A 15,494-nucleotide genomic window follows, 5' to 3' on the forward strand; every position below is an offset into this window, starting at 1 on the left:
TAAACTTTTAAGAAGGCTACTTCAGGGACTTCAATAATCATTTAAGTTGAGGACTCACTCAATCAGGTAATATAGTAGTATTTTACAGAGCAGCTGTAATCTCGAAGGAAGGGGTCTTTGTGTCACTGACACCTGACCGCTCCCTCTGCACCTCTCTTCTCATGGTCCTGATCCTCGCCACACACACTGCCTACTCAGTCTCCTTGTTTGTTTTCTCTTTGTCTCCCTTCCCTTAAATGTCAATATTCACCAAGATTCTGCTCTAGGCTCTCTAATCCACATGTATGGCTTCATTTAGTGCCTTTTGCCCACAGTTCCAAAATCTATATCTAGCTTAGAACTCTCAAACTCTAGATTTCTATACCCAAAAACCTACTTTGGTGTCTCATATCTCTGAATTATTATGTCTAAAAAACTCTTCATTCTTGCCTACCCCTCCGTAAATTATTTACAAATCCCCAAGGTGATCATGGTAATTGGCCAAGTTTGGAAATCACTTCCTTAATCCATTTACTTCCTTCTCAGAACAGAGTTCTCTATCTACAGTGGACTAAACTTAATTAAAAAGAAAAATCTAAGTGCAACATGAGCATAATTTTGCAGGTATTTTCTACAGTCATCCTTAAAAACCTGAGTTGCCCAAGTGACGTCTTGGGAAGTCTGCATCCTCTCCACTCCCATTGCCTCTACACCCTCATATTACTGTACATCCTCATACCCTTTATTTCTTCCATGGATCACTGCATTGTCTTCCTGACTAATCTTCCAGCCTGCACGGTATTCCTCTCCAATCTGTCTGTCATTGTCTCCAGGATGATTTTTTAACAAATCAAATCTAATAGTGTCATTCCCTTACTCAGAATCTTTTATGGCTTCCTATTGCCTTCAGGATAAAAATGCAAGTTCCTTATAATATCATATGAACCTCTTGATGTTATGGCTTCTTCTCCAGCATCAACTCTGATCATTAAACTATACTCTAGCTGTGCTCAACCATTTAAAGTTCCCCCAAAATACCATGTTTTCTTTCATCTTGGCCTCCATTTATTCGATCATTCATTCATTCAACAAATATTTTTTGAGCACTGCTATACGTTAGCACTGCCCTAGGTACTGAACATTCAACAGTGGACATAACACTTAAGTCTGTTCCTTTGTTGAGCTTACGTTCTTGTGAAGCAAAACAGATACTAAACAAGTAAATGGAATTATTTAGATTGTGGTAAATGCTATAGAGGAAATCAAGTAGGAAGATGAGATAGAAAGCAACTGGGGCAGGGTGAGGACTGGAAGAGAATCTCCTTTAGATAGAGTGAGGACATCTCTGTAGAGGTGATATCTGAGCCAAAATCTGGATGAAGAGAGGTCAACCATGTCGAGAGCTGGGATTTGAAGTGGGAATAACAAACACAATGTCTCTGACAAGAGAAAGAAAAAAAAGCCCAGAAAGGAAGCCAGAGGAGGCTGAAGTAACGTGAACAAGGGGAAGAGTGTTATGAAATGAGGTTGGGGAGGCCGGGACCCGGTCAGGTACAGCCTTAAAATTTTTTTTTGTTTAATTTTAAGGATTGAGGGGAAATAAGAGTGACTACTCAAGGATATAAGGTTTCTTTTTGGGGTAATAAAATGTTCTGAAATTGATTGTGGTAATGATTGGACAACTCTAAATATACTAAAAACCATTGAATTGTACACTTTGTTTTAAATATTTTATTGAGGTCACATTGGTTTATAACGTGTAAGTTTCAGGTGTACATTATTATTTTTTGGCTTCTGTACAGACTGCCATCATGTTCACCACCAAGTCTAGTTTCCATCCGTCACCATACACGTGTGCCCCTTTGCCCTTTCTGTCTTCCCCTCTGGTAGTCACCAATCTGTTCTCTGTATCTATGTGTTTGTTTGTCTGTCTTCCACATATGAGTGTATGCTTTAAATGGGTGGATGTATGGTATGTAAATTAAATTTTAATGAAGCTGTTAGATAGAAATTAAGTAGCCACATTTGGCTATTGCCTATCATATTGTAGAGCACAGCTCTCTATCCTCTTCCTGGTTATCTCAACAATTTTAACAACGACTCACGTCTCCAGCAAGACATTTCAGCTGAGCCCCAGATTTATAATATGAAACTGCTACAGGATATTTTCATCTAGATATCTCACAAACATCTCAAAAAATCAGTCTGAGACCAAATACTTTACCAAACCTGTTTTCTCTCCTGTCGTCCCTTCTTAGATGATGACGTCGCCATCCAGTCAGTCATCCAATCTGAAATGTATTAATAGACCTAGACATACCTCCTTCTCTCTCCCCATCCCCTCCCCCAGCATCTCGTCTTCCCTTCTTAGATGATGACGTCGCCATCCAGTCAGTCATCCAATCTGAAATGTATTAATAGACCTAGACATACCTCCTTCTCTCTCCCCATCCCCTCCCCCAGCATCTCGTCAGTCACCGTGGATTCTCCCTCCCAAATAGGTCTGAAACTTTGCTCTATTTTCAATTCACTAGCTTAGGTTAGGGCTTCATCTTCTATCTTCTCTTGTATGGGCCGTTGTAACAACATCTTAACTGATCTCTCTACCACCAGTTCTGCCACTCCAATCCACCTGCTTTGCTATTGTCAAAGTGATCCTAATAAAATGCAATCCTTATTTATTTATTTATTTACTTTTCTTCTTCCCAAAGCCCCCCAGTACATAGTTGTATATTCCAGTTGTAGGTCCTTCTAGTTCTGCCATGTGGAATGCTGCCTCAGCATGGCCTGATGAGCAATGCTAAGTCCGCACCCAGGATCGGAACTGGTGAAATCCTGGGCCAGCGAAGCCGAACACATGAACTTAACCACTCGGCCACCAGGCTGGCCCTAAAATGGAGTCCTAAGCCTATCTCTCACTGCTGCTTAAAACTCTTCACTGACTTCTTATCACAGGATAAAATCTAACTCCTCAGCATGACAGAGAACTCTTCATTTTGGTCTCTGCCTACCTTCCAGCCTTTTAGTCTCTCATCGCCCAAATATTTTATATTCTAGTAATGATGAACTGGTCAGAATTTTCCAAATACAGGCAGCTTTATGACCCCAGGCTTTAGCTCCTCTTCTTCCTTTGACTTCTTTTTTCTATCCCCTAGATATTGCCGTCTCTGATTGGAAGCTTTCCTTTACTATTGTCTCTTTCCTCCTCCACTCACCATGGATAATCATTTTCCATCTTCAGAGCTACCTTTGTACTTTGTGCAAACTTCTATTCATTTATGTATTATTTTTACTCTCATTTCCAAAATGTTTTTCAGATGAACTTGTTTCTAGTGCTGCATATATCCCACTGTATAGCAATTTTTATTTGTCTCTTTCCCCTACAAGACTAGGCTCCTTGAAGCAGGGACTGTTTTTCCTCTCTGTATTTCCTGTTTATGTACATAACAAGGAAGGTTTAATATGTTGTCTAAATCTCGGTAGAGGCTGATTTTTTTTAATCTTGATTTTTTTAAAAAATCCTGTTAACCTAAAAATAGAAGCAATTGTCCTTAACTGGATAATGAGTATCTGTAAGAAACCAGCAGCAAATGTTATTCTTGACAGTGAAACAGCGACATTCCCACTGACGTCAGGAATAAGACAAATATTCTCTTGTTCAACATTGTCATTGCTCCTGTTCAACATTATTCTGGAAGTCCTGGACAATGAAAGGGATAAGATATGTGAGATATAGATATTGGGTAGAAAGAATAAAAGTCTTTAAAAAATCCAACATAACTGAAAAAACTATTGGAACTAATAAAAGCATCCAACAAGACAGTGACTCTAAGACCTAAGACTCTTACTGCTAGATGTCTTGCTTCCCTGAAAGCAGTTTTCTATTTGTGTAGCACAGCTCTATCCTCTTTTTGTCCTTTTATTGATGACATCCATTTCCTTGATTCCACGCTTCTCAAAATCAACAATGATATGTATCTGGGACTGGGGAGAAGAATGAAATTGCAAAACTGCAAACAAATGGAAGGGTTATCATTACTTCCTAGCACTAATCTCTGACCTCCCCAGTAAACAGTCCCACACTCTTCTGAACTCTTTTTTTAAAAATCTGTCTATTTTTTATTTTTCGGTGAGGAAGGTTGGCCCTAAAATAACATCTATTGCCAATCTTCCTCCATTTTGTATGTGGGACACCTGCCACAGCATGGCTTGATGAGCAGTGCGTAGGTCCATGCCCAGGATCCAAACCAAAGACCCTGGGCCGCCAAAATGGAATGCATGAAGTTAACTGTGCCACCAGGCCGGCCCCCTTCTGAACTCTTAGAGCATTATGGACTCAACCAGTCATTGGGCCCTTGGAATGTTCTTCTTTGTATTGCAATCTTTTCAGAACCTTCTGTATTACTTTGACAAGTAATGACATCTCAGTAGATGTACTGACTGAGATGGAACTAAAATGACCTCAAAAGTTAAAATTTAGCAGTGCTATTTAAATGATAAAATTAGCTGTATCAAATCCTCTGTGGATCAAGATAAGGGTGGCTCTTTCAGATTTGGTCACAGCTTCCCTTCACGTCATAAGCAATGCGTTCACACAGTGTTAATGCTATGATACATTACTTTGATATTCTGAAGCTGCCCTCTTTCAAACATACTCCCCTTAGTCAATGTGACTTTTACAATTTCTTTGATATTAAATTTCACAGAGTACAACATAGTTTCCCACACATTATAGGCATACACCCACTAAATATTATGGAGTGATTGAATCTTATATGATGTATAGGGAAAAGATCGCTGTTTATTTGCTGAGAAATCCTTGGATCTCTTTTTAAAATTATTTTCATACTGAGTGTCTCCTACCATATAATGCACTAGGGATACAGAGAATCTTGGAATCATTTATTCAACAAATGAATAACCAAATAACATGTTTTGAACACCGTCAGTGATAGGTAATACTGCCCAAGGCAGGGCCCCCTGTTTCTAAACGCCCATCACTATTAGATGCACCTAAATCTGACTCTCTGCACCTCTGTCCACCATCCTCTGAGGCTATGTGGAGCAGCTCTAGGATCCTCCACGTGGCATTCTTTCATATATTGAAAGCTGTCATGATGTCTCTCATGCCTTTGCTCTCTAGGCCAGATGTCTCTGGTCCTTCCAACAATCCTTCAAATGATAGTTTTAATCTATCCCAGCTGCCCTCTTCCAAATATATTCCTGTTAATCGATGTACCTTTTAAAATGTGATACTCAGAACTGAACACAATGTTCTGGGGGGGTGTGATCAGGGCAGGGTGCAGGCAGAGCACTCTCTCTTTTATTTTGCCCATTACAATGCTATTAAGCGCATTAGCTCTTTACAGCCACATTAAACTGTTGACTCATATTAAGACGGTAAACAACTAAAATCCCAAGAGTTCCCCATTCTCTAGTTATCTAGTGTAAGAAAGATAGACAGACATGCTATTTCAACCTTTAAATTCTTAGCGGTTACCATGAGATTGGAAAGGAAAACGAATCAAAGAGAACCTGTTATTTCTAGCAATCAATTTACTGGAACGACTCTGAACTTCTCCCAAAAGCAGTGTCAGGCTAACAGCTTCTAAGGCGAAGAGGCTCTGCCAAAGAGAAGGATGTTGTTTGTCTTACTGTGGTTGATGAAGAACAGGAAAGGGTGATTACAATGGAAATATTCATAAATTGGTAATGATGTTGGAACAATTTCCATGCCAGTGACGGCTGCAGCCTCCATGTTTTCCTCAGTCACCTCCACAATTTAGACACTGACACCGTGGCTCCTGGTCATGCCTGAGAAGCCGGTGTCCTGTTGACTGAAGGCATCCACCCTCCCCATGGCTCTCAGCATAGCCTCGAGGTCATAGCTCTCTTCCACTCTGAACTGAAGTAAGTACAAATCTACATCTGTCTTGCTCATATTCTGCGCACTTGCCCAGGATATTAATTTCTCATTGGTGAGTTTATCTTCAAGCTTCTGCAGACCATTTACTTCATTTGGCAGCAGCAAAATCATGCTCAGATCAGCGTGATCAGTCATGCTTAGATCAGCAAATTCATGCTTGCTTTGTATAATATTTCTAGGATCTTGGCTTGCACATCCTCCAGGAAGGTGAAATTAAAGGACTTGCTTTGTTTCATCATCTGCACAGATTTGCTCATATCTTTGTTCAGCCAAAAATTTCCCTCTTTGGTATTTATCAAATTCCTGGTCCCACTGCCCTCTGAAATAGACTACATTCACCAGAACCAGCACAACGGAGTTGCTAAGAGAGCCATTAAAAAATAGGTCCTGGATTTTTTTTCATTCGTTTGGATTTCCACCCAGGAATTAATCTTTTGACTTTCTTCTGCAGCATTTACAAAATCAGCAGATCCACACTGGCTAGGTAAAATTTCTTAACATTATCCAAGTCTTCCTGAAGAAATTGATATGTCATTTCTCCATAAAGCCTGCTCGTGAAATTGAGTTCACATGCATCAGTGGGTTTCTTTAATTCAGTCAGAAGCTTTTGAAATTGGTGATGCACATATCCTGACTTTTCAACATGATCTGTTGTGGCTCTTCCTTTAATATTCTCTGTGACTTCAATAAATTAAACGGGCTACTCATTTTTGAATGCAGTTTTCTTGGGCCACTAAACAGAGCAGGGCTAATGCTGATAAAACGTTGACAGAGGAAAAGAAAATGTTGTCCTCCACTGATTTTCCAAACTGAAGGACCAGATCAAATGCAAAGTGGGTGTTTGCTTCACTGAGTGATATGCTAATATTTTCAAACTAAAGACCTATTATAGTTTTAATTTTTTGATCCATATTTTCTTCATTCAAGCTCTTCTTTTCCATGGGTTATTGAACTTCCGAATTTTTGCCTATATTTTAAAATAAAATATTCCTTTTTTTAAAATATAAATAATACATATTCACCAAAGGTATTTTTGACAGTGCGCATGAACTTTTTAGCAGTGCTTTCCACAGATGTTATGAAGAAAAATAAGTTAACCACATCATTTTCTTTTTTCATATCTGCTAATAATATGGCACTTACAACAACTTTTATAATTAGTTTTCTCTGTACTGTCTTCTATAAGAAAGAGGTACAGCCAAGAGTAAAGAACTGTATCAATGAGACTATCGTATACGTCATAAAAGATCCATATAAAGTAAGAAATTGGAGAACTTTCAAACTTTTGTAGGAGCTAGTCTCCAAAGATTGCTTCTCTTTTAGTTTCCTAGGGCTGCTGTAAAAAATTGTCACAAACTAGGTGGCTTCAAACAACAGAAATGGATTCTGTCACAGTTCTGGAGGCCAGAAGTCCAAAATCAAGGTGTCAGCAGGGTGGGTTCCTTTTGAAGGCTCTGAGGCAGAATCTGTTCCACGACTCTCTCCTCACTTCTGGTTGTTGTCAGTTGTAATCCTTGGTGTTCCTTGGCTTGTAGCTGCATCATCCCAAGGTCTGCCTTGGTCTTCACGTCTCCTTCCCCTCTGTGTGTCAAATTTCCCTTTCCTTTTTTTTTTTTTTTTTTTGAGATCTTTAACTTCATTACTATGCAAAGATTCTATTTCCAAATAGTCGTATTTACAGGGACTGAGTGCTAGGACTTGGACATATCTTTTCTTGGGGGACACAGCTCAATCCACTACAGTCCCCAATGAACCACACCTCCTGGTATTCATATCTTTGTGCAGTCTCCTCTCCTATATCAGGGTGGGCCCTGTGACTTGAGTGCCTCAGAGGTGATGCTGTGTGACTTCCAAACTAGATCAGGAGTAGCCCTGCATTTTTCATCTTGATCTTTTGGAAGCTTCACTCTTGGGGCAGCCAGACATCACATAAGAAGTCTTACTACCCTGCTGGAGGTATCATGTGGAGAGGACCCAAGAAGGTATGGAAAGAGAGTGGGGTCCAGCTGAGCCTAGGCTTCCAGACTTCCCACCCCAGACATCAGCGGAGTGAAGCCCTTTTGAGCCTTGAACCACCCTAGCCTCCAGTTAAATAGCACCAAGTAACTCCACTTGATGCCACGTGGAGCATCTATTGGTTACTCAGCCAAGAAATGCCCAAACTACTAACCCACAAAAACATGAGATATAATAAAATGGTGTTGCTTTAAGCCACTAAATTTTGTGTGGTTTGTAAATAGGAATAGATAAACAGAACTTACTTTGAATTTTTATTTTTCTATTGAAAATAAATAGGGCTGGCCCAGTGGCATGATGGTTAAGTTTGCGTACTCCACTTCAGTGGCCTAGGGTTCATGGATTTGGATCCTGGGCGTGGACCTACACAGTGCTCATCAAGCTATGCTGTGGTGGCATCCCACATACAAAATAGAGGAATACTGGCAACAGATGTTAGCTCAGGGCCAATCTTCCTCACCAAAATAAAGAAAGAAAGAAATAATTCAGGTATTGAAATAAGGGGACTAATGATAGTAATATATAAATTTAATTACAAAGAATCAATTTCTAACTAGAGCATCAAGAATCTTGTTAGATAAGGAACTTAATTATTCCTCCTCCAGTTTTTACAGATTCCTACGTACACTTTATGTATACGTAATTCATGTCTTTAGTTTTTAAGTCCCCACATGAGTTATTAAATGGGCTATTAAGCAAGCATAGTATATTACAGATTTCCATTCATTCATTCATTCGTTTGTTCAATTCAACATTTATTGAGATCCTCTGTAAGCCAAGCACAGTGCATGGTGTTGGAAACCCGAAGATGAATACTACATAGTGCTTGTCACTGGAGAGCTTACAGTCCCGTGACATTAGTGGACTGGGCTGTATTAGAGATATGCATCGGAAATATTCTCCAAAGTAGACAGACAAAATTTTTCTTTGAGAAATAAGCAAATCATTTTTCCCTCCAGCGATGAAACATCAGATCTTTGAACAGTTGGCTCCTTCTCATTGGACTGGTCTCAGTCCAAACGACTTTTCAAAGAGGCCTTCTTTGACTACCATATCTTAAGTTCCCCTTCTCTGATTCCATCGCTTTTATTGTTTTCATAAAATGTATTATTTTATTAAATTGTTGTCTATTTTCTATCTGACCCCATGTAAGCTTCATGAAATTAGGGACCTTATTTCTGTTCACTACATATTTCTAGCACTAATAACAGTGTCTGGCACATAGGATGTACTTTAAAAATATTGTTGAATGAACAAAGTACCTAAGTTACTGTAATGCTATTGAAACTTTTTATGGTGCCTTCTCTATGAGCCACCTTGAGAATGTCTCTATAGTGAATTTTATTTAATTCTAGTCTCCCTACTAGGACAGCTGTGCTTCCCCCATCATACAGTAGATAGTTTTCCTTTTGGTTTTCAGTCTAAATTTGTAGCTCATCCCAAGAAGGTGAACAGGATTTCATGGTATCTATTTAGTGTTCTACCTTCTTTTTTGGTATCACCTTCCTTTTACATTCTTTTGTCTGCTTTTCTCAGTTAAAATGACTTGTTTTATCCTATGTTTCTAAATAAAGTGGATTAAATCCTTCTCAGAACAAGAGGGGGAGAGGAGGACATCACCACTGAAAGGAAGGGAAAGGGAATCAGTTTGAGAAGTCAGGACACACGGTCAATTTTTGGTGTGGTCAGTAAATCGAGAGAATTGTTATGACCTTTGGACAGAAATAAAACAACTTTATCTTGCCCTGTTCTTTAAACATATTACTATTCTGAGAAACCACCCTACAAAGCAAACTGAACTCCATTCTAAACACAAAGCAAGACATATTTATCATATGTAATAATGCCTACCGAAGAAAATGTGTAACCATTCTCGGAAATCATATTTTAAAAAGTAACAAATCTAAAATGGTCATGAACTTAATTTATGAATATCTAATTTATGTCTGAAAAGCCTTTTGATGTATCAGAAATATTATAAAGGATGATCAAGAATCTTCCATCAACAGAAATGTCTGTTCTCCGTACCACGTGGATGAAGCCAGGCCGGGAAGCCGGGGAATCAGACGAGCCCTTCAGCCTTCTCTCCCTCTGAGTCAGTCTCATCACCACCGGACAAAGTCCACTCACATCCACTCACTGAGCTGGGACAATTCCATCTTCTTTTTAGACCAAGCATAATACTGCAAAAGCCCTTTATAGGCCTGAATAAGGTTGATTAAGACTTCCTGCGAAGATGACTTTTCACCGTATCTCCACGTCTCTGCCTGGCTGAGATTTCTGTTCGCATCCTCAAGCATTCCGTGATGCAGAAGGTACAGCGCATGTTGTAAGGAGATCTGCAACAAGGATAAGAAAAAGCCCACTGACAAATACGTCATTAGACAACCATCAGTCAAAAAGCTCGGTAAACATATGTGATGAGCTAAGACCTTGGCAGGCCACAAATGATGTAACAACATCGTCCCTGTCATCCAAAATTTCAATCTAACAAAGAGGAAACAAACATGAGACAATTAACACTATGTAAACGAGAGCACAGTCACACAAACTTACAAACAGAAGACAGTGTGATCTAGTGAACAGAGCGGGGGCTTTGAAGACAGAGAGACCTGGATCAGATGCTAATTAAAAGCTACATAAATCTGAGGATGTCACTCAGCCTCTGAGAGTCTTATCTGTTACATGGAACAATTATCATTAACCCTTCAGAAGAGAGTTTTGAGGATTAAATAAGATAATATTTGCATACCACCTAACGCCTACTTTGGTCCATAGCAGTTAATCAATACCTTATTTTATACGTGTTATATAAGCTCAGAGACATCTTAATAAAGGGTATTGAAGAATGACGTCGGTTTAGATGGAAAGGTAAGTGAATCCCTGACACAGGAGAAGCAGTAAGAATAATTACACGAAGAAGAGCACTACAGGGAGGGGGGACGCTAAGGAGGAGAACAATGGGAATCCAGCTAATCACGTGAGTAGAGTCAGACCACAGAGTCCAAGGCCTTCATCACAAACTATTGCAATAATTTCTCAACTGGTCTCTCCGGTCTTGGCGCCATACAATCCATCTTCCACGTGGCTGCCAAAGACATCTCATCACGTTAATCGTTGTGTAAAATCCTTCAACGGCTCCTACTGCCTACCCAAGCTCCTTAGGTGTGGCACACAGGGAGGCCTCCCTCTCCCCCGCTACTTCCCTTGGCTTCCAGCCAAGTGATTTTTAGACTAACTGAAGCACTGGCTACAGGGCCATCAAGCTCTTGACCAGCCCCCCGCCATGCCAAACTACCCCCGCCCCCCGAACACCTAGAGAATACCCACTCCCTTTTCAGACTCATCTCAAGCATCACTTCCTTTCTTTTCTAGACGCCTCTGCTCATTCAATCTCAGCCCTCTCCAATTCCAGAGAGCAGGCCATTTTCTCCTTTGTCTTCTCACTGTCTGTTGCATTATTACGGTACCCATAATAATTTATTCCATTTACATGTCTGTCTCCCTCTACTGCAAGAAACACTTCTAGCACATAACCTGGAAAATAGCAGTAAGTGTTTTTAAAATTATAAACAATAGAAAACAGTTTATTGCCTATTCTAATTATCACCTTCTGACTCTGGAGTGTGAAATAAGGTTCTTCTCAGGTTTCCTTACCACAACTGAATAGACACTATGAGCCCAAAAGGACATACCCAATAATTTAGTTAAAAGTCTACTCTCCCTCCCCAACGAAATGGCTATCCAGTTTCCTCCTGAAAGAAGAGAAGGGGAGCACACAACACCAAGACAGGCCATTCTTTTCTCCAATTGTTCACTAAGAAAGTTCCTCCTTAAGTGGAACCATACACTGCCTCCATTTAAGTTCTACTCACGGTGTACTGGCATACCAGAGAACAAGATCAGAAGAGAGCACCTGGCACGTGAGTAGAAACTCAGGAGATTTTTTTCCTAAATTAATCAGTACACTCTAAAAAGAAACTGAAAGTAAGGGAAATCTTCTTCAAAATTAGAAAGCTGTGGGAGTGCAAAATGGTGCAGCCAATGTAGAAAACAGTTTGATGATTCATAAAAAAGTTAAACACAGAATTATATGTTTCTATGTATATGTTTATATATATAATGTGACCCAGTTAATACTATTCTTAGGTACATACCCAAAGGAAGTGAAACAGGGACTCAAACAGATACTTGTAGGCCAATGGTCACTGCAGCATTATGCACAATAGCCAAAAGGTGGAACCAACCCAACAACAGATGAATGGATAAACAAAATGTGATCAATACACACAACAGAATATTATTCAGCCATAAAAAGGGATGAAGTTCTGACACATGCCACCACATGGATAAGTCTTGAAAACAGTAAGCTAAGCGAAATAAGACAAACACGAAAGGACAAATACATGATTCCACTCATATGAAATATCTAGAATAGGTCAATTCATAGAAACAGAAAACAGATTAGAGGTTACTGGAAGCTGGGAGGAGAAGTGAATGGGGATTAACCGCTTAATGGGTACAAAGTTTCTGTTTGGGGTGACAGAAAAGTTTTACAAATACTGGTGATGGCTGCACAACACTATGAATGTAATTAATGCCACTGAATTGTACAATCAAAAATGGTTAACATAGCATATTTTATGTTACATATATTTTACCACAATAAAGAAAACTTGGAAACTAGAAAAAGCAAGAATAAAACAAAATAGGAACTGCAGAGTACATATTAGGCTTTGTAGGCCAGAAGGTCTCCATCACAACTACTCTACTCTGTCATCTGTCACGCTCAAAGCAGCTATTAACAATATGGAAACGAAGGGGTGTGGCTATGTTCCAGTAAAACTTTATTTAGGGATACAGAAAAAAATGAAAAAGCAAAGCATTTAAAAACTTTATTGAAAAAGTGCTCTTTTAGTCAAATATACATCACAGAGATGAAGATAGCTAACATTTTGGAAACATCTCAGTCCTTTTGGCTACGATGTTTATCAAAGAACATATGAATTTGGAGAGGAAGTCCCCCTAAACATTAGGAACGGTACAACACTTTCACACATGGATGGGAAGAGTTAATATTGTTCAGATGTCCATACTACCCAAAGCCAGCTGTAGATTCAATGCAATCCCCGTCAAAATTCCAATGGCATTTTTCACAGAAATAGAAAACAATCCTTGGGGCCAGCCCGGTGGCGCAGCAGTTAAGTGCGCACGTTCTGCTTTGGCGGCCCGGGGTTTGCCGGTTCAGATCCCGGGTGCAAGGCATGCTGTGGTAGGTGTCCCACATATAAAAAGTAGAGGAAGATGGGCATGGATGTTAGCTCAGGGCCAGTCTTCCTCAGAAAAAAGAGGAGGATTGGCAGATGTTAGCTCAGGGCTAATCTTCCTCAGGAAAAAAAAAATCCTAAAATCTGTATGGAACCACAAAAGATCCTGAATAGCCAACACAATCTTGAGAGAGAACAAAGCTGGAGGCATCACACTTCCTGATTTCAAACGGTATTACAAACCTATAGAAATCAAAACAGTATGGTACTGGTGTGAAAACAGACATGTAGACCAATGGAATAGAATAGAGAGGCCAGAAATAAACTGATGCATATACAGCCAACTAATATTTGACAAGGGGGCCAAGACTCAATGGGGACAAAACAGTCTTTTCAATAAACTGTGTTGGGAAAACTGGATATTCATAAGCAAAAGAATGAAACTGGACTCCTATCTTACACCACCCACGAAAATTAACTCAAAACGAATTAAGGACTTAAATGGAAGACCTAAAACCGTAAAACTTCCAGAAGAAAACATGGGGGAGGAAGGTCCTTGACATTAGTCTTGGCAATGATTTTTTTGGATACAACACCAAAAGCAGAAGAAACAAAAGCAAAAATCAACATGTGGGACTACATCAAACTAAAAAGCTTCTGCAAGCAAAACCACCAACCAACAAAATGAAAAGGCACCCTACAGAATGGGAGAAAATATTTGCAAGCCATATACCTACTATGAGGTTAACATCCAAAATATATAAGGAACTCATGTAACTCCATAGCAAAAAAACCCCCAAAAATCCAATTAAAAAATGGGCAGAGGACCTGAATAGACATTTTTCCAAAGAAGACATACAAAAGGCCAACAAGTATGGGAAAGGTGTTCAACATCTCTACCCACCAGGGAAACACAAATGAAACCACAGTGAGATATCATCTCACATGTTAGAGTGGCTATCATCAAAAAGAGATAACAAATGCTGGTAAAGACGTGAAGAAAATGAAACACATGTACACTGCTGGTGGGAATATAAATCAGTATAGCCACTATGGAGAGCAGTATGGTTGCTCCTCAAAAACCTAAAAATAGAACTACAATATGATCCAGCAATCTCCCTTCTGGGTATAGGTCCAAAGATAAAATCACTGTCTCAAATAGATTTCTGCACTCCCACGTTTAGTGCAGCACTACTGACAAAAGCCAAGACATGGAAACAACCTAAGTGCCCATCAACAGATGAATGCATAAGGAAAATGTGACACACATACACACAATCGAATATTATTCAGTCATAAAAAAGAAGGAAATCCTCCCATTTTCGACAACACGGATGGACCCTGAGAGCATTATGCTAAGTGAAACAAGTCAGATGAAAACAAATACCATATAATTTCACTTACATGTGGAATCTAAAAACACTGAACTCATGCAAACGGAGAGCAGAATGGTGGATGGAAGGCACTGAGGGGTGGAGGAAATGCAGAGATGTTGGTTAAAGGATACAAATTTTCAGTCAGAAGATAATTAAGTTCCAGGGATCTAATGCACAGCATGGTGACCACAGTTACTGACACTGGATTGCACGCTTGAAAGACGCTATGAGAGCAGAGCTCTACTGTTTTCATGACAATAACAGAATAGTAATTACGTGAGGTGAAGCACGTGTTAACCAACCTCACTGTGATAAATATTTCACAATACATGTGTGCATCAAATCATCACTTTGTACGTCTTAAACTTGCACAATGTTATATGTCAATTATATCTCAATAAAGCTGGGGAAAAAATACTTTTTCATGTATTCAAATTCCCAATGTGTTTAGCTCTTTTCTTTTTCCAAAAGCACCAATTCCTAGGGAGCTCAAATGACTTAAGCAAAGATATTAGGATCTGGCCCATCATCCTAATGAGGAACAGCTGCCATCTCTGGAAGCCTGGTTTCGGCAGCCAGAGCTATACAAAGAGAAGGTATCTGCTCTCAGAGAACAGGGTAGGCGACAGGACACGGAGAAGTAAACAGTTCTCATAACGCTGCTTTCTTTTGGCTTCTCTTATGCATCCAGGTGTCTCACCCTTTTTCCATGCTTTTTACATCATTACCTACCTTATCACAGAGACGAACAACTTATAAAAATGACCCCTGCAAATGTAAATTCACAAAGCCCACAAGCTCACCTTTAAGTAATTCATGACGCCAATATTTTTCATCCGGTCAGCAAAGGTATTGAATGCCTCCACGTTGCTTTTAGGGTGATAATACAGAATTTCACTCCCAAGCTTCCAAATAATCTGTCAAAACAGA

General features: G+C 39.5%; 1 protein-coding gene and 2 pseudogenes across 3 annotated transcripts in view; all 3 read right to left on the minus strand.

The window, feature by feature from the left end:
• Positions 1-3,492: 3,492 nt before the first annotated feature.
• LOC123286419 (TATA box-binding protein-associated factor RNA polymerase I subunit A-like) overlaps positions 3,493-15,494 on the minus strand; it is a 95,548-nt gene continuing 83,546 nt past the window's right edge. For 2 of the 3 annotated variants that reach the window (XM_070501650.1, XM_070501649.1), the window contains 2 exons: positions 15,368-15,481; positions 8,660-10,260 (listed from right to left, as the gene is read on the minus strand). In XM_070501650.1, the coding sequence (XP_070357751.1) occupies positions 10,048-10,260; positions 15,368-15,481 (327 nt within the window). In that variant the 3' untranslated portion in view covers positions 8,660-10,047. Of the gene's footprint in view, positions 3,680-8,659; positions 10,261-15,367; positions 15,482-15,494 lie in introns of those variants that run through there. The other variant, XR_011499489.1, reaches the window with a different exon arrangement.
• LOC139042586 (serpin B4 pseudogene) lies at positions 4,215-6,184 on the minus strand (annotated as a pseudogene).
• Positions 6,043-10,027, minus strand: LOC106829533 (serpin B4 pseudogene; annotated as a pseudogene).

Source organism: Equus asinus, chromosome 30 (assembly GCF_041296235.1).
Source record: "Equus asinus isolate D_3611 breed Donkey chromosome 30, EquAss-T2T_v2, whole genome shotgun sequence".
Lineage (NCBI taxonomy): Eukaryota > Metazoa > Chordata > Mammalia > Perissodactyla > Equidae > Equus > Equus asinus.